The sequence below is a fragment of the Oryx dammah genome, unplaced genomic scaffold (assembly GCF_014754425.2).
Source record: "Oryx dammah isolate SB20612 unplaced genomic scaffold, SCBI_Odam_1.1 HiC_scaffold_23, whole genome shotgun sequence".
In the NCBI taxonomy this organism is placed as follows: Eukaryota; Metazoa; Chordata; class Mammalia; order Artiodactyla; family Bovidae; genus Oryx; species Oryx dammah.
The window spans coordinates 56,940,208-56,958,562 of record NW_024070207.1 but is presented as its reverse complement, the minus strand read 5'-3'; the positions used below and the strand labels follow the sequence as shown (position 1 = coordinate 56,958,562).

General features: G+C 46.8%; 1 protein-coding gene across 1 annotated transcript in view; it reads right to left on the bottom strand.

Annotated features, from left to right (window-relative positions):
- Positions 1 to 645: 645 nt before the first annotated feature.
- MPP1 (membrane palmitoylated protein 1) overlaps positions 646 to 18,355 on the bottom strand; it is a 30,292-nt gene continuing 12,582 nt past the window's right edge. Inside the window, exons 2-12 of the mRNA XM_040265515.1 lie at positions 17,712 to 17,855; positions 17,157 to 17,235; positions 16,177 to 16,262; positions 10,531 to 10,599; positions 8,737 to 8,933; positions 6,622 to 6,728; positions 5,778 to 5,858; positions 4,924 to 5,004; positions 3,642 to 3,844; positions 3,313 to 3,387; positions 646 to 1,289 (exon numbers count right to left, since the gene is read on the bottom strand). Coding sequence (XP_040121449.1) covers positions 1,113 to 1,289; positions 3,313 to 3,387; positions 3,642 to 3,844; positions 4,924 to 5,004; positions 5,778 to 5,858; positions 6,622 to 6,728; positions 8,737 to 8,933; positions 10,531 to 10,599; positions 16,177 to 16,262; positions 17,157 to 17,235; positions 17,712 to 17,855 — 1,299 coding nt within the window. The 3' untranslated portion in view covers positions 646 to 1,112. The remainder of the gene's footprint in view (positions 1,290 to 3,312; positions 3,388 to 3,641; positions 3,845 to 4,923; positions 5,005 to 5,777; positions 5,859 to 6,621; positions 6,729 to 8,736; positions 8,934 to 10,530; positions 10,600 to 16,176; positions 16,263 to 17,156; positions 17,236 to 17,711; positions 17,856 to 18,355) is intronic.

The window sequence follows — 18,355 nt, the reverse complement described above, 5'->3', positions numbered from 1 at the left end:
CCACTGCCCGGGACCCTTGAGAGCCACCTGGACATGCCAGCCCAAGGCTGGCTTTCCCCTGCCCTAGGCATGCCAGGATATAATGCCTCCAGGAAGCGCCCATGGTGGGTTCCCATCCAGGGTAAGACACTCTCAGGTGCCTGTACATGGACACCAGCCTCATGTAAGTCTTGAGGGTACAGCTGCACCTGGGTTCCTGAGAGCCAATGGAGTTTATTCTGGGAATGTTACCTTCACCCGGGCAGTTGGTCTGGGTGTCCAGAATGCAAGAGAAAGCTAAAAGGGAGTAGCTTTCAGGAGGAAAAAAATAAAAACATCTGGTAGGTGTATCAAAATCAAGTCCAAAGCAAGTGGAAGCAAAGCAGTTCAGAGCACGCCCCGTGACCCCTCCTCCCCGGAGCAGAATGTAGAGTCAGTCCCTTTACACTTTGGCTCCCAGCGTGTCATTGTACACCACACACACATGTTCATGTGCATGTAGACACCGCCACCTGCGCCCAGAAATCCAGTTGAGTCTGACCTCTAGGCTTAAGGTCATCACAAGCTTGAGAGAGACTTCAGAACACGGGAGAGGCATCTCCGCACCCCAGGGGCTTGGGGCGCAGCTGGGAACCAGAGAGTTAAAAGGCACAAGTTTACTGGCACTTTAACACAGCAATAACTTTATTGCTTTTGAGGGTTTCCCTAGAGCAGACGCATCCTATTGCACAGCTGTTTGATTTGGCAGGGTAGAAAGTCGTAGTGACAAATGCTGTCTTCAAAGACACATGAAATGCCTGGTGTGACCAAAGGTAAATGGCGTGCAGGTTTCAGAGGGCCAGGGGGTCCATTGCTTTTCCTCCCTGTGGGCACTAGCTGTGATTAGCAGCTGCCTTGGCCGAGTGCTTCTAGCCCTCAATGTGCAGGGATACTTTGAAAATCCTGCTCCGTCAGGAAATCAGCCCAGCCCTTCAGAAATGTGAAGACAAGACACCCACTGGCCTCATGAGGAGAGTTGTAGAGAGCTAGAAGCTGACACAGCTAGCGAGCCTGTGGTCTTAAAAGAGCAAGGCGGGGTGGACTTCCAAAGGCTGAACAGGGGCCCCCAGTCACTTCCCACTATGGCGCAAAGCTTAGTAAACCCAGGAGACAGGCACCCACTGTGGGGAACGGCACGCCTGGTCAAATGCTTCTTGCAATGTCTTCAGGGTTTCCTCAACACTGTTATTGACCAGCGAGAGGTCAAAGTAGTGCGCATACTGGATGCGGATGGCCTCCGAGTCCTTCTGCAGCTGCTGCAGGGCGTCCGTCTGTGGAGAGAAGGGAGCGGCCCATGGATGGAGCAGGCTGCGTGTGCCCTGCCCGGGAGGCCCAGGGCGGTTCAAGTGGAGGTCTTGATTGCCGTGCCCACCACCCAACTTTGAATCACGTGCTGAAAAGCCTAAGGGCTTCCCTGGTGGCTTAGATGGTAAAGAATCTGCCTGCAATGCAGGAGAACCTGGTTCAATCCTTGGATCAGGAAGATCCCCTGGAGAAGGAAATGACAACCCACTCCAGTATTCTTGCCTGCGAAATCCCATGGACGGAGGAGCCTGGTGAGCTACAGTCCACAGGATTGCAAAGAGCTGGACACGACTGAGTGACTTTCATTCACTGAAAAAAAAAAAAAAAAAACCTAAAACCCTGAAGCCCTTGCCTGAGAATGTTAATGGGCTGGGGTATGCAGAAGTGCTCCCTGAAGACGTCTCAGTAGCAATAAACATGAAAGTGAAAGGCAAAGTGCAAGTCGCTCAGTCATGTCTGACTCTTGGCGACCCCATGGACTATACAGTCCATGGAATTCTCCAGGCCAGAATACTGGAGTGGGTAGCCTTTCCCTTCTCCAGGGGATCTTCCCAACCCAGAGATCAAACCCAGGTTTCCTGCATTGTGGGCATATTCTTTCCCAGCTGAGCCACCAGGGAAGCCCAATAAACACTAAAAGGCCAAACTGAGCGGGGTGGCGGGGGGAGGTTGCAACTGATATTATTAAGGGCTAATGACCCTCACACAGAGTTTCCAGAAATAAGGCAAGTGACTGAACAAAAATAAGCTCAGGAGCTGACCAGGTAGTTCAGAGAAAAACAGACAGACCTGGCCCTTGGGAGTCTAGACAAGATGCTTTACCACTTCCAGTCAAACACCCAAGTTCAATGAGATTCCACTTCCCCATTCAAAAGACTCCAAAGATGAAAGTGCAGGACATGCTCCTGAAACAGGGGGGCAAGTCCCCCGCCACATCCAAAATTCCCAACACGATGCCGCCTGCAATCTCCCACAGACAGATTTGTACATGGGAGGCACACACACAGAATCATGGATTGTCATATTGATGCTATTAAAAGTTTTAAACCTAAACAGCCGTCAAGGCAGTGAGGGAACTACAGTGAAGTCACTCACTCGTATCTGACTCTTTGTGACCCCGTGGACTGTAGCCCACCAGGCTCCTCCATCCATGGAAGTTTCTAGGCAAGAGTACTGGAGTGGGTGGTCATTGCCTTCACCAGGGGATCTTCCTGACCCAGCAATTGAACCCGGGTCTCCCTCATTGTGGGCAGACTCTTTACCATCTGAGCCACTAGGGAATACCTAGGGAACTAAATAATTCAGCTAAATCCACGTGATGGGAGACCACAGCTCCTGAGAAAGGCCCAGGAAGGTCTCCACAGATGCGTTCAGTGAAAAGCAAAGTGTCTGCAGCGGGGTTTGGAGCTCATTGGCCCTAGGGACCCAGGAGGCTTCCCTACATGGTCCCCCCCTCCCCACAGCACAACCCCTGTGGGCCTAGGGCCACATATGTCCAGGGTCCCTGTCCCCCACATTTGCCCCTCTTAAGCCCACCATCCATCTCTGTGCTTCTGGAACAATGGCCTAGCTAGTGGGTTAACAACTCCCCATTGAACAGAAACTCCAATACTTTGGCCACCTGATGCGAAGAGCTGACTCACTAGAAAAGACCCTGATGCTGGAAAAGACTGAAGGTGGGAGGAGAAGGGGACAACAGAGGATGAGATGGTTAGATGGCATCACCGACTCGAGGACAGGAGTTTGGGTAGACTCCAGGAGTTGGTGATGGACAGGGAGGCTTGGCGTGCTGTGGTCCATGGGGTCGCAAAGAGTCAGACACGACTGAGCAACTGAACTGAACTGAACGGAACAGACTGGATGTATGTGCTCTGTCTTCTTGGCCTCAAGGGTAGGAAGACAACAGCAGCTAAGATGTTGAGCTCTGCCAGCACCCTGCCAACCATATGTCAGGTCTCCCGCCCCCCTGCACAGACCCTACATTCCCACCTGAATGCCTTGGTCAGTGGGTGCAATGAACACAATGAAAGGTGAAAGCTCTGCCGTCCGAACGATCTTCAGGGTCTGGGGAAAAAAAACAGAGTGGAGGGAGGGAGAAGAGAGGGGAAAAAGAGTCAGTGGTCACAGCAGACCCCTGGCAATCAGCATCTTAGGGCCTCGCCAAGGCCAGGACTGTGTCTGGCATGGCTGGTCCAGCTTTTCCTCCTGGTGACCTCAGTGACAGCCCGTGAAGCCGGGATGCACATCCTGCAGGTCCCCCTGAGCTGTGCTCTTCAGCACCATGCTCTCATCTGCTCCAGCCTTCCCCGCCGACCCACCTGAGGCTCGATGTCCAGGATGGCAACCTTGTCCTGCTTGTGAATCTGGTGCACGGTCTCGAACTTGGTGCCAAACATGTTGCCCTGGTAGCTGCCAAACTCCAAGAACTCATTGGCGGAGATGCTCCGCGTCATCTCCTCTGTGGAGATGAAGTGATATTCCTTGCCATCTTCTTCGCTCTTCCGGGCTGGCCGTGTCGTATCTGCACCCCGAGAACCCCGGTCAATCCCTGAGCCACTCGGGGGCCTCCCTCCACGCCTCCCGGTGGCACAGACCCTGGCATTGCCACCGCCACCCCAGCTGCCTTTAGTGCAAGGGGCTTCTGATTCAGGGAATCTTCTAAGGGCTTCCCTGGTGTCTCAGACGGTACAGCATCTGCCCACAAAATGGGAGACCTGGGTTCGATCCCTGGGTCTGGAAGATCCCCTGGAGAAGGCAAGGGCCACCCACTCCAGTACTCTTGCTTAGAAAATTCCATGGCTGGAGAAGCCGGGTGGGCTACAGTCCATGGGAGTCACCAAGAGTCAGATATGACTGAGCAAATTCACTTTCTTATTAGGATCCTCAGGGCCTGACTCAAGAAAATGAAGTGGGCCAGGAACACGTTTAAATGCTCCAGAGTGAGCATCCATCCTCCTGCAGTCATAAAGTTGCCTCTCTCTCCAACACAGAAGCTGGAAATCTTTGCAGAGCAGATCCGCAGAGACTTCACAGGCAGTCCAGTGGTTAAGACTCCACCCTCCAATGCAGGCTGGGGCACAGGTTTGAACCCTAGTCAGGGAACTAAGATCCCACGTGCCATAAAGTGTTGTGAAAAAATTTAAAAAATAAAACCGATCTGCAGGCTTTCTGGATTTCTGGGAAGCGCACTGAAAGTCTCCCTTCTTTGACCCAACTTCTTCTTACTTTCACCCACTCTTGTGAACTCAGTTTGTATTTTAAGTTATTGAATGACCCTAAGTGCCACTATGTCCCTTATGCAGACCAACAGCATGACTACTTTGTTAGTTGCAGCAACTCTAGGGACAAATTTGTACCTTTCCAAATGATCTTTTCTTTTGATCATCAAATGTTTGGGGGGAAAAAATCACAAAGAAGGGACTTCCCTGGCCGTCTAGTGGTTAGGGCTCTATGTCTTTGCTGCCAAAGCATGGGTTCAGTCCCTGGCCAGGGAGTTTGGGATATCCCCAGCTATGTGGCATGGCCAAGAAGGAAAAAAAAAAAAACACAAAATGACAGACCACTATGGAACCATGGCCCTCAGGCCCCTGAGCTACTCACATGGGGCAGGGTATGCGAACTTGTCCGGGTTCTGGCTGAGCAGGGCACTCTTGATGTGGCTGCGGCCCACCCCGCTGGCTCCTGCATGGACAGAGACAGGCATGCAGATCAATGCTTCCATTTCTTTCCCCAGAGACAAAGACAGGGCTAGAAAGAAGACTAACGTGGGTTTTCAACTCTCAGAGCCCACGATCAGTGACAGGTCAAAGCAAAGTGCATGCGCTTCTGAAGGGCTGGGGTCAGGAGGATCAAGGGTTTCAGGGCCTGGTGTCCTGATGACAATTCAGAACACAGCTGTCGTTTGTACATAGGAGCTGGCTACCACAGGACATTTTCGGTTTCTTTCTGAAGGCTATTTGCCTTTCAGACTCCCCCCAAATGAATGGAACAGGCTTTTCCTGCAAGTTTAAACAGATCCTCTAACCAACTAACCTTTTCCTTCTAGAGACAGGGAGGACTTGCTCCATTTCAAAGAGCCCTGAATCCTTTTCTGGAGAATGCAAGCATAGGCCTAGAGCATCCCTACTGCTGGCCAGACAGATAAACCACCTAAAAGAATTAGTTGCTGAAAACTGTATCAGGTTTACCCTCTCTAGCAACATGAACCAAGGTGAGTCCTGGTAAGGACACAGTAAACTCTTAAATCTGCTCCATATGGAGGCCCAAGACACCCAACTTCTTGCTTCCTTTTCTTCCTCACTGCCCCTTACTTTTTTTGGAGGAACAGAGTGGGGAGAAGGCATGGAGGTAGGTTACATCCTCCAGGCAGGGAGGCAATGGAGGTAGGGTACATCCTGTAGGCAGGGGAACACAAACAGAAATGTCGTGTCCAGTAGCAAAGCAAGAAAAGATACCGATGAGAACCAGGGTCTTCCTCTTGAATGCGGGCAGCCGAACCACTTCCTCGTAGGAAACAACATCCAACTGGTCAAAAACTAGGGACAAAAAAAAGCAAACCAAGGTCATCCCAGAACTGGGCAAACCAGGCAGGTTGAGATTAGCCAGACAGGCTCGAACACTGGCGGGGACAACTGCGGGTGGGACTGACCCTTGATGGTGGGTGCCCTTCCTTGGGGTCTATGTCTTGGTTTTCCCAACCCCCTGCCACTGAAACTGAACACAGCTGTCGGTCAATTCTTTGCACTCAAATTTTCTGTAAGCTTTTGGCCCCAGCTATCTGCCCTACCACCATCATCTCCCCAGTACCGCCTGTACTGGCCTTTGTCTCAGGGGATGTGAGTGTCATCCTGACTCTGATCCTGCCGCCTCCCATGTCACACAACTGCCCTCTGTGGCTCCATGGAGACTCCTGACTTGGCAGGTGCTTTCAGGTCCTGCGATTTGCTCCTGTATTTCTCGAACATGCTCCCCGCAGGAAGAAGGCATTTAACAGACAATAGTTCAGTCATGGATGATTCTTCCTTTCTTATCTACAACCTGCTTGTGCCCACAGCAGGTAAAGAACACAGTCAGAGTTAGTTCAGGAAAACAGGCCGCTGTCTGAGGTGGCTTGAACCCTGCACTGGGTCATACTGATGTCGGCTGATGTACTGAGAAAGGTCTGGAAGGCGGTCAGGGTGGATCCCTAGGGGGAAAGTGTGATGAGCAGCCTTCCTCCCACATGCCCTGACTGTGTGGAGCCAGGCAGAGGGATGTGGTCACAGGAGACCAGGAGCAGCAGTGAGTCGGGGAGCGTACTTGCGCTGTGCTTCGCCAGGTACTTGTCTTTGTACTTCTTCTTTTTCCCAAAGGGGCTGCAGCTAGGGGCCTCACTTGGAGCAGAGTGGGCCCCACTCGCCACCCGCCTGGAGGGAAGATACAACAGAGGACATCAGTGGCTTCTTGGTGCAAAAGCCCTGGGTCACGTGCCTGTGCGGTCCCTCTACACAAAACCCCTAGAACCATCTGCCTCCGGCCCTTTCTCTTAAGGCATTATTTACAATAGCCAAGACGTGGAAACAACCTATATGTCCACCAACAGATGAACGGATAAAGATGTAACATGTGCATATGCACGTGTGAGCATACACACACAGAGGAATATTACTCAGCCATTAATAAAAAGAATGAAACCCTGCCAATTACAATAACATGGATGGGCCTAGAGAGTATTAGGCTTAGTGAAAACTCAGAGAAAAACAAAACTTTAAGTTATCACTTGTATGTGAAATCTAAAATATAAAACAAATGAATGAATAAGACAAAACAAACAGACTCACAGATACAGAGGACAAACTCATGGTTACCACTGAGGAAAAAGAAGAGGGAGGGGCAATATAGGCGTAGAGGATTAAGAGGTATCAATACAAAAACTGCTATGCATAAAATAAATAAGCTACAAGGATATATTATATAATATAGGGACATATGGCCGTTATTTTATAACTTTAAATGGAATATAGCGAATCCCCTGGCAGTGCACTGCTTAGAGGTCTGCATTTTCAGTCAAGAGTGTGGGTTCAATGCATGGTTGAGCAACTAAGATCCTGCAAGCCACCCGGTGCAGCCAGTTTTTCTTGGGGTTTTTTACTTTCTAGTCTAACACTTCAGTCTTTAATCCCTTTTCTTTTTGTAAATGGTGTGAAAAAATATTCTAATTTTATTTTGTAAAGTAAATGCAGTTGTCCAGTTTTCCTAGCACCACTTATTGAAGATACTGTCTTTCCTCCTTTGCATATTCTTACCTCCTCTGTCATAGGTTAATTGATGTTAAGTACATGTGTTTATTTCTGGGCTCTCTGTTCCATTCCATTGGTCTGTGTGTCTGTTCTTGTGCCACTACTATGCTATTTTTTAAACTTTTTATTTTGTATCGGGGTATAGCCAATTAACAATATTGTGATAGTTTCAGGTGAACAGCAAAGGGACTCAGCCATCTGTATACGTGTATCCATTCTCCCCCAAACTCCCCTCCCAACCAGGCTGTCACATGACATTGAGCAGAGTTCAATGTGCTATACAGTAGGCCCTTGTTGGTTATCCATTTTAAATATAGCGATGTAGGACTATGCTCTTTTGATGACTGTAGCTCTGTAAATATATTCTGAAGTCAAGAAATGTTCTAAATCCAGCTTTGTTCTTTTTTCTTAAGATTGCATTGGAAACTCAGGGTTTGTTTTGTGTGTGTGTGTGTGTGTGGTTCCAAATAAGTTTCAGGATTGTTCTACATTGGTGAAAAATGTTACGGGTGTTTTGATAGGGATGGCAATCCAACTTGGGCACAGGGATAACCTTTCCTATGTACCACAAATGTGCATAATGGACACATCCTTAAAATTTGACTGTTCTCAGCAGGGCTCAGAGTCTGCCTACAATGTGGGAGATCCAGGTTCGATCCCTGGGTCAGAAAGATCTTCTGGAGAAGACAATGGCCACCCACTCCAGTCCTCTTGCCTGGAGAATCCCCTGGACAGAGGAGCCTGGTGGGCTACAGTCCATGGGGTCACAAAGAGTCGGACACGACTGAGTGACTTCACTTTCATTTTTTCTGCAGGACTCAGAAGATCATGGCTCAGAAGGGCGCTGGGGTTGTGGGGATTGAGTCCCAGTGCCACGGCCTGCTTTGTAAGCTGAGGGAAAGCATTTGTGGCCACAGAGATCTGTGGATGCAGGGAGAACTAATCAGGCTCCTTTAGCCATAAAACAGCCAGTCAAGCTCATAAGGGCATCATTGCCCCTGCCCCCCACCCATTGTACTAGGAAAGCTGGGAGGTTGGCCCCATTGAGCAACAGAAAGGATACACGGCATGACAGATTGTGGAAGCTGGGCAGTTCTCTGTGGTGGGCGTGGGTCCTCATCCGTCAATGGCTCACCATTCCTGCAGCTCAGGGGAGGGGATCAGACCCGCTGACTCCTGGGACGAGCCTTCCACCCGGCCCTGCCACCAGTTGCTGTCATCCTTGTTGATGATCTGGATGACGTCCCCCGTGATGAACTTCAGTCCTGCCTCCTTGCAAGGGATTAGGTTGTCCTTTCTGGGATCATAGTCAAACTGCGCGCGCATGAACATCTGAAAGAGCAGGCGAGGAACGCTGCATTAGTGGAAAGTTTGGCTGTAAATAAGCAGGGTCTGCACTGCGTAGACAGCAGGGAGGCAAAGATGGTGTGTGGTTACTGGGACTCAGCTGTCTGTCCTGGAGTACAAAGCAGCTACTTTATGAACATGCCCCAACTCTTGCTGCTGATATCACATAAAATGAGAAGATCATTTCAAATCAAAGCAAATCAAAACAAATCAAGCAAATAAAATGTGTTTGATTATCAAATTATCAAATAAAAACAACACCTACTATGCTTGAAATTTAGTATTTCTTTATACACGGAAGCAAAAAAAGACTGGAAGAAGCTATTAGGTCAGAACTTAATACCAGCTATCTCAGATAGGAAGATCAGGGGTGTAAATCCAACCCAAAGAAATAAAGAAAGCAGGAAGGAGCAGAAAGCAATGAAACAGAAAAATAGAGTTGAAAGGATCAAGAGAGGCGACACTGTTCTCTGAAGATTCATGAAATTCAGGCCGACTAAAAAACGAGAGTAGACGCCACTTCCAAGCAGAGAGCAAATTTTAACACCACCAACACAATGGCCAAAAGGAAGGGGGAAAATGCCAGAGAATTCTCAGCGAGGATGCGGTGGAGCTGGAACTGGAAGCTGGGAATGGAAAATGGTACAGCTACCTTGGAAAACAGTTGGGCAACATCACTACAGTTGAACATGCTCCACAACTCGTCAGAAATGCACTGAAACTCAGATACAATGAGGTTCATGGCAGCACTGTTTTTTGTTTTTTTGTAAGAACCAAAAAGCTAGAATTGCAGAAGGCCCTCAAGAGCATGTTCATGAGAAGTGAATAAGAAGGAATCACATGTACACCCATGGCTGATGCATGCAAATATATGGCAAAAATCACCACAATATTGTAAAGTAATTAGCCTCCAATTAAAATTTTAAAAAAATAAAAATAATTCAGACCAAAAAAAGAAGGAATCATCAGTTGCTACAGCACAGACTTCACACCCAGTGAACAAAACGAGATACTAAAGAATTCGTACTGTGTGAGTCAATTTACACAAATTCCCCAAAGGGGCAAAACTCATCTCTGGAGTCAGAAGTCAGGGTTGGTGGACTGGAAATGGGGATGGGGACTCTCAGGGTGCTGGTCACATGGGTGTGTTAAGTTTGTGAAAATTCATCTGGTTTTATACTTAGGATTTGTGTACTTTGTTGTCTATGTGCTCATGTATACCAAAACTTCAATCTTAAAAAGTTTACTTGACAAGAAAATTACACCATCACACATTAAGTAACCTGGAACAGAAACTTCAGAGTGATTTTTGTCAAAGTTCATCTGCCAGGGCCCTGCCCAAGCAATTTTCCTCCTAAGCCACAATGCGCTGTGTGTGAAGGGGGGTCGCAGAATCAGGAGATGGGCCTTTGCTCTCACGTGCAGGATACGCAGCAAAGGCCTGCCAGTCAATTTGTGTCAATTTGGCTCAGAGAGTACTAGGCAGCTCCACTGATTAGAATCACATCATTCAATCAAATTCTGAGAACACCGTGGGTCTGAATCCTGCAGTCATCGCAACAGAGAAAATGCTGCCACCTACTTGCAGTGCTGGAAGCCGATTTTGCTGGTTGGGAATTACTTTCAATGAGATCATTCCTTTGGTTTCTTTCTATTAAAAAAAGAAACATGAAATAACTGTTAAGTAAAATGAACTTGGCTGACTGGGGGGGTCTCATGAAGTCATGGGCCCCTCCCAAAGGCCCATGAGGTTTCTTTTTTTTTCCCCAATAGCCATCATTGCACTTTGAAATGTTGTAGCAGAACACTTTCTTCGTCCCATAAACCAGCATAACAACATGAACCAAAGGCTAATGACTGTCCCTCCTCTTCACTGGTGACCCCAAAAGATCCCCAGAAGTACTTAAAATGAACCCCTACAATGAACACATATGTCCACACTTTTCTATACAATACAAACATGTACAGATATTTATACATATTCATATTTATGCATTTTTGTTATTTTTAACAAAATGGGATTATACTATAAGCATGACTCAACGACTTGCTTCCAGGTCAGTATATGAAGACTTTACTCACTTTCTCTGATGGCTCAGTTACATCCCTTGTGTGATGGTGGCCTCAGCCACCATCCCCATTAGTAGGCGTGTCCATTGTCACCAGTTTTTGTTTTTTCTTCTACAACCTGCGCTTCCCTGGTGGCTCACACAGTAAAGCGCCTGCCCGCAATGTGGGAGACCCAGGTTCGATCCCTGGGTCAGGAAGATCCCCTGGAGAAGGCAATGGCCACCCATTCCAGTACTCTTGCCTAGAAAATTCCATGGATGGAGGAGCCGGGTGGGCTACAGTCCAGGGGCTCGCAAAGAGTCAGACACAACTGAGCGACTTCACTTTCTTTCTTCCTTACAACCTGCTGCCAAAGACCCCCTTCAACATATGTCCTTATATATTTGCATTTGATTCCTACAGACTAGAACCCCATGAGAGAAATGTGGAATCAAATGGTAAGAACACTTTTAGAGCTATCCTCAACTTACTTTTCTATAGACATTCTACTCTCACTAGGAGAAACTCTATAGGACCAACAACCAAGTTTCTTCCACAAAGATCAGATCAGAAAACAGAAGGATTCAAAGAGTCTTAAAAGATGTATCCATCAACTGCAGTGTGTGGACATGACCTGGATCCTGATGCAAATACCCAAAGCACGTGCCCCAGACCCGTGCAGTAGTAATTGTTGTTGTTATTGAGTTGCCCAGTCATGTGTGACTCTTTGTGACCCCACGGACTGCAGCACGCCAGGCTTCCCTGTCCATAACCCTGTCCTGAGTTTACTCAAACTCAGGTCCATTGAGTCGGGGATGCCATCCAATCATCTCATCCTCTGTTGTCCCCTTCTCCCCATGCCTTCAATCTTTCCCAGCCATCAGGGATTTTTGTTCCCCTCTATCTTTAGGCCTTCCCCTCTGTAAACAACCCCTTCATTCAGCATCTTATCCACCTTTCGGAGTGGGTCACCTGTCTCCTGCCAGGACCCTGACTGGAGTGTTTCATGCTCACCAGCACGAGTAGCTGACTCATATCCTCACAGTGTACCCTGCACAGAACACGATCCTCTGCACTTGGCCTTAATCATTTCTTCTCAATAGAATGTGATGCACAGGTTTTTTTCTGAGCCCACAGCAAGGCTGTATCCCTTAGTCTTGAAACAACTGTTTTAAATATATGAATATTCAAAATTTACACTTCTTTTTGATCTGTATAAATATAGTCAACTATGTAAAAGTTAATTTTGTCATATGGCAAAAGATACCATATACAATACACTTGGAAACATAATGGGCTTCCCTCGCAGCTCAGTCGATAAAGAATCTGCCTGCAGTGCAGGAGACCTGGGCTCCATCCCTGGGTTGGGAAGATCCCCTGGAGAAGGACATGGCAACCCATTCCAGTATCCTTGCCTGGAAAATCTCATGGACAGAGGAGCCTGGTGGGCTGCAGTCCATGGGGTTGCAAAGAATCAGGCACGACTGAGCGACTAACACTGACTTACTTACTGGAAACATATTATTGTGCATATAATAGGCAGACAGTTAATAACCAGTATTTCAAGTGCTTCTAAATTTTGTTATATGGGCTTCCCTGGTGGCTCAGATGGTAAAGAGTCTGCCTGCAATGCTGGAGACCCAGGTTCGATCCTTGGGTTAGGAAGATCCCCTGGAGAAGGAAATGGCAACCCACTCCAGTACTCTTGCCTGGAGAAGTCCATGGATGGAGGAGCCTGGTGGGTTACATTGCATGGGATCACAAAGAGTTGGACACGACTGAGCAACTAACAATCAGGCTCACTGAAACTCTGTTATAAATAGATAACCAACCCGATAGACAACAGGGCAAAAAGATACAAGAAGGAAAAGCATATAGCCAATGAGCTCTTGAAAAGTGCTCAACTTTGGCTCTGGGAATAAAATTAGAAAAATAAAGCAACCATGAAGTACTTTGCACCTGTCAGATTGGCAGAAATTTAAAAGGAATGTTAACATGTAATTCTGGCAATGTTCAGTTTTTCAATTTCTGGTTCAAACCACACTTGTTTTCAAGTTTCTGTTCTCTGCTTCATTCCCATGCTAAGTGCCTGAGGGGTGCTTCCTACTAGCCATGGCCAATGCCACCCAACTACTCCATGTGATTTTCCCTGCTTTGCTTACAGGAATAGTCTCCATTGTGTGCAGGGCTGAAGAACCACGGTGAAGAATCTGGAGGGGCAAGCACCCAGCACAACTGAATCTAGAGGGCACGTTCAATGTCTCATCTCAGTTCAGTTCAGTCGCTCAGTCATGTCCGAATCTTTGCGACCCCATGGAGTTCAGCAGGACAGGCTTCTCGGTCCATCACCAACTCCCAGAGCATGCTCAAACTCATGTCCATCAAGTCAATGATGCTATCCAACCATCCCTTCTCCTCCTGCCTTCAATCTTTCCCAGAATCAGGGTTTTTCAAATGAGTCAGTTCTTCACATCAGATGGCCCAAGTATTGGAGTTTCAGCATCAGTCCTTTCAATGAATATTCAGAACTGATTTCGTATAGGATGGACTGGTTGGATCTCCTTGCAGTCCAAGGGACTGTCAAGAGTCTTCTCCAACACCACACTTCAAAAGCATAAATTCTTTGGTGCTCAGCTTTCTTTATGGTCCAACTCTCACATCCATACATGACTACTGGAAAAACCACAGCCTTGACTAGATAGACCTTTGATGGCAAAGTGATGTCTCTGTTTTTAATATGCTATCTAGGTTGGTGATAGCTTTTCTTCCAAGGAGCAAATGTCTTTGAATTTCATGACTGCAGTCACCATCTGCAGTGATTTTGGAGCCCCCCAAAACAAAGTCTGTCACTGTTTCCATTGTTTCCCCATGTATTTGGCATGAAGTTATGGGACCGGATGCCTTGATCTTAGTTTTCTGAACGTTGAGATTTAAGCCAGGTTTTTCACTCTCCTGTTTCACTTTCATCAAGAGGCTCTTTACTTCCTCTTCACTTTCTGCCATAAGGATGGTGTTATCTGCATGTCTGAAGTTATTTCTCCTGGCAATCTTGATTCCAGCTTGTGTTTATCCAGCCTGGCATTTCTCATGATGTACTATGCATATAAATTAAATAAGCAGGGTGACAATATACAGCCTTGACGAAATTCTTTCCCAATTTGGAACCACTCTGTTGTTCCATGTCCAGTTCTAACTGTTGCTTCTTGACCTGCATTCAGATTTCTCAGGAGGCATGGTCAGATGGTCTGATATTCCCAACTCTTGAAGAATTTTCCAATTTGTGGTGATCTACACAGTCAAAGGCTCTGACAGCAGTAGATGTTTTTCTAGAACTCTCTTGCTTTTCTATGATCCAACAGATGTTGGCAATGTGATCTCTGGCTCCTCTGCCTCTTCTAAAACCAGCTTGAACATTTGGAAGTTCACGGATCAGGTATTGCTTAAGCCTGGCTTGGAGAATTTTGAGCATTACTTTGCTAGTGTGTGAGATGAGTGCAATTGTGCAGTAGTTTCAACATTCTTTGGCATTGCCCTTTGGGACTGGAATGAAAACTGACCTTTTCCAGTCCTGTGGCCACTGTTGAGTTTGCCAAATTTGCTGGCATATTCGGTGCAGCACTTTCACAGCATCATCTTTTAGGATTTGAAATAGCTCAACTGGAATTCCATCACCTCCACTAGCTTTGTTCGTAGTGATGCTTCCTAAGGCCCTCTTGGCTTTGCATTCCAGGATGGCTGGCTTTAGGTGAGTGATCACACCATCGTGATTATCTGTGTCAGATCTTTTTGGTATAGCTCTTCTGTGTATTCTTGCCAGCTCTTCTTAACATCTTCTGCTTCTGTTAGGTCCATACCATTCCTGTCCTTTATTGTGCCTATCTTTGCATGAAATGTTCCCTTGGTATCTCTAAGTTTCTTGAAGAGATCTCTAGTCTTTCCCATTCTATTATTTTCCTCTATTTCTTTGCATTGATCACTGAGGATGGCTTTTTTATCTCTTCTTTCTATTCTTTGAAACTCTGCATTTAGATGGTATATCTTTCCTTTTCACCTTTGCCTTTTGCCTCTCTTCTTTTCTCAGCTATTTGTAAGGCCTCCTCAGACAACATTTTGCTTTTTTACATTTCTTTTCCTTGGGGATGGTCTTGATCACTGCCTCCTGTACAATGTCACGAACCTCTGTCCATAGTTCTTCAGGCACTCTGTCTATCAGATCTAACCCCTTGAATCTATTTGTCACTTCCACTATATAATTGTAAGGGATTTGATTTAGGTCATACCTGAATGGTCTAGTGTTTTCCCCTACTTTCTCCAATTTAAGTCTGAATTTGGCAATAAGGAGTTCATAATCTGAGCCACAGTCAGCTCCCAGTATAGTTTTTGCTGACTGTATAGAGCTTCTCCATCTCTGGCTACAGAGAATATAATCAATCTGATTTTGGTATTGACCATCTGGTGATGTCCATGTGTAGAGTCTTCTCCTGTGCTGTTGGAAGAGGGTGTTTGCTATGACCAGTGCATTCTCTTGGCAAAGTTCTGTTAGCCTTTGCCCTGCTTCATTCTGTACTCCAAAGCCAAATTTGCCTGTTACTCTAGGTATCTCCTGACTTCCTACTTTTGCATTCCAGTCCCCTATAATGAAAAGGAAATCTTTTGGGGTTTTAGTTCTAGAATGTCTTTTAGGTTTTCAGAGAACTGTTCAACTTCAGCTTCTTAAGCTTTAGTGGTTGGGTCATAAACTTGGATTACTGTGATATTGACTGGTTTGTCTTGGAAATGAACAGAGATCATTCTGTCTTTTTGACATTTCATCTATTAGTCCAATTGCTCTCTGTAAGAAATCTATAACAAAAGAATAGTGATTACTAGCATCTTTGTGTTACAGATGACTTAGAGAAGTGAATTTTGCTCCAAATCACAGGGCTGGAGTAAAGAAGAGTGGGATTCAGGGCTGCCGTTAAAGACTGAGGACTTCTGGCACTCAGTACAGAGCTCTTTCTAGACACTCTGGGTCATCTGCCTTGTTTTAGAAGTTTACTAAATGAAAACAGAGAGTTGTCATTTCTTGAGTGATAAGAGGCCCTTCAATGAGGTATAAACACTTTCACAGAAAAATGCGGTACGTGGACAGCAATTCCGATCCACAGTTCACCAAGAAAAGGGCAGAGTGGATACCCACCATTGCCTTCTGCAGCTGATCTACCGAGTGATTAGTCACGTTTGTGCCGTTGATTTCTAGGATCTCGTCCCCAACGTGAAGTGAGCCTACCATCAAAAAAACACAGGTTCAGACAAGAGCTCTCAATAGGAGTCAAAACACTGCAGGAAAGAAACTGTGATTTGTAGCACGTGATACAATAGATTGTGTAAAAAAAAAACAACACAGGGTTGGAAGTATTCAACCACAAGAGACTGGAATATTCTATTGATGGCCCTCTGGGTCCTATGAGGACCAGGACTGGGAAGCTGACTATGTCTTCTGCCTTGACTTCAGGACTCCGAGTGAAGAATAAAAGTACCTGATCCTCAAAATGTCCTGGAACTAGAGTGCCCCTGATCTCTGGGGCCTCTGATAACAGCTATACACACTCAAAGAAACCAGAAAGTGAAGAACTTGGCACTCTGAAGTCACCAGCAAGCTTGATGTTTTTCTGCTGTTAAACTAAAACCTCCAAACACTACCAAGTGGTCAAGTTAATCACTGTTTAGAATCTATGTGATTCTCTGTGAAGAGTGGTTATCTTACCTGCACTCCCCTAGATACAAAGAAAAGTGCTTTTACTAATGGATGCATCTGCAAATTGATGGCTGCTTCCCATAAAGGAGATACAGCAGTTACTGAAATACGTATTAATGTCTATTTGCTTAATTTTTTTTTTTTCTGGCCATGCTGTTTAGCTAACGGAATCTTAGTTCCCCGACCAGGGATTGAACTAGGGCCCATGGCCGTGAGAATACCGAGTCCTAAATACTGATGTGCCAGGGAATTCCCTATTTTCTCAGTTTAACTGGTAGCCCCAAAAGGCAGAGATTGTCTCTTTGCTTCACTGCTATGTATTCAGAGGCGAATGAAAGGGGTTGCATATAGTAATTGCTCAAATATTACCTAACAGGAAATATAGTCGTGTCACAAAGTATAGAAGAAGGCTGGACATATACCTTGTCTGTGGACCATGCCCCCATGGAGAATTCTGGCCACCGTACATGACTGCTTCTCATTCAGCTTCAGCGTGATTCCCTGGAAGACAGACAAAGCCATAGCATGCTTGACTGTGAGCTATTTCTGAGCTGATCTTGTTTTGTTTGTTTGTTTGTTTTAGTTCTATCAGTTTATTGCTACCAACCTCCCTGGAAGACAGACAAAGCCATAGCGTGCTTGACTGTGAGCTATTTCTGAGCTGATCTTTATTTTTTTTGTTTTAGTTCTATCAGTTTATTGCTATGAACACTCCACCCTCATGTGTGCATGCTCAGTCCTGTAACCCAATGGACTGTAGCCCGCCAGGCTCCTCTTTGTCCATGGACATTTCCAGGCAGGAATACTGGAGGTGGTTGCTGTTTCCGTCTCCAGGCTGAGCTGATCTATAAGACATCTGAAAGTGATTTCTTGGGAGAAAGGATTTCTGTCTCCACCACCTGGGGCGTCAACCACTAGAAAGGGCCAGGAAGCCCGCTCTAAGGCAGAGGCTGGGGGTGGCGAAAAACAAGGGTTACCATGGGCTCCTCGGTGACCTTCTCGAACTGGATGAGCCGCACCTTCCGGGCCTCCTGGCCCTGAGTCTGGGCCGGGCTCCCCAGGGCAGCGGGCCCATTGGTGTACATGTCCTCCATCACAGCACTCAGCTGGGGTGATACAGGCTGGCGGGGCAAAAGAGCAGAGCATTGGATGAAGCAAGTGGCTGAGGCGACCCCTAGGATATCACTGCAGGTCTACAACCCCCAAAGCTACAGAAAGTCAAAGTGAAGTCGCTCAGTCGTGTCTGACTCTGCGACCCCATGGACTGTAGCCCACAAGGCTCCTGCATCCAGGGAATTTTCTAAGCAAGAGTACTGGAGTGGGTGGCCATTCCCTTCTCCAGGGGATCTTCCTGACCCAGGGATCGAAGCCGGGTCTCCTGCATTGCAGGCAGGCGCTTTACCATCTGAGCCACCAGGGAAGCCCAAGCTACATAAACCAATGCTTATCTCCTTAGGCTGGTAGCTGACTGCATTCGATTTGATGGGCCATGTTATTTATCCTATCATTTTGCCTTTTCATACTGGATACTGAAAGAGGAATGCCCCAGGTCAGTAGGTGCCCAATATGCTACTGGAGATAAGAGGAGAAATAACTCCAGAAAGAATGAAGGGATGGAGCC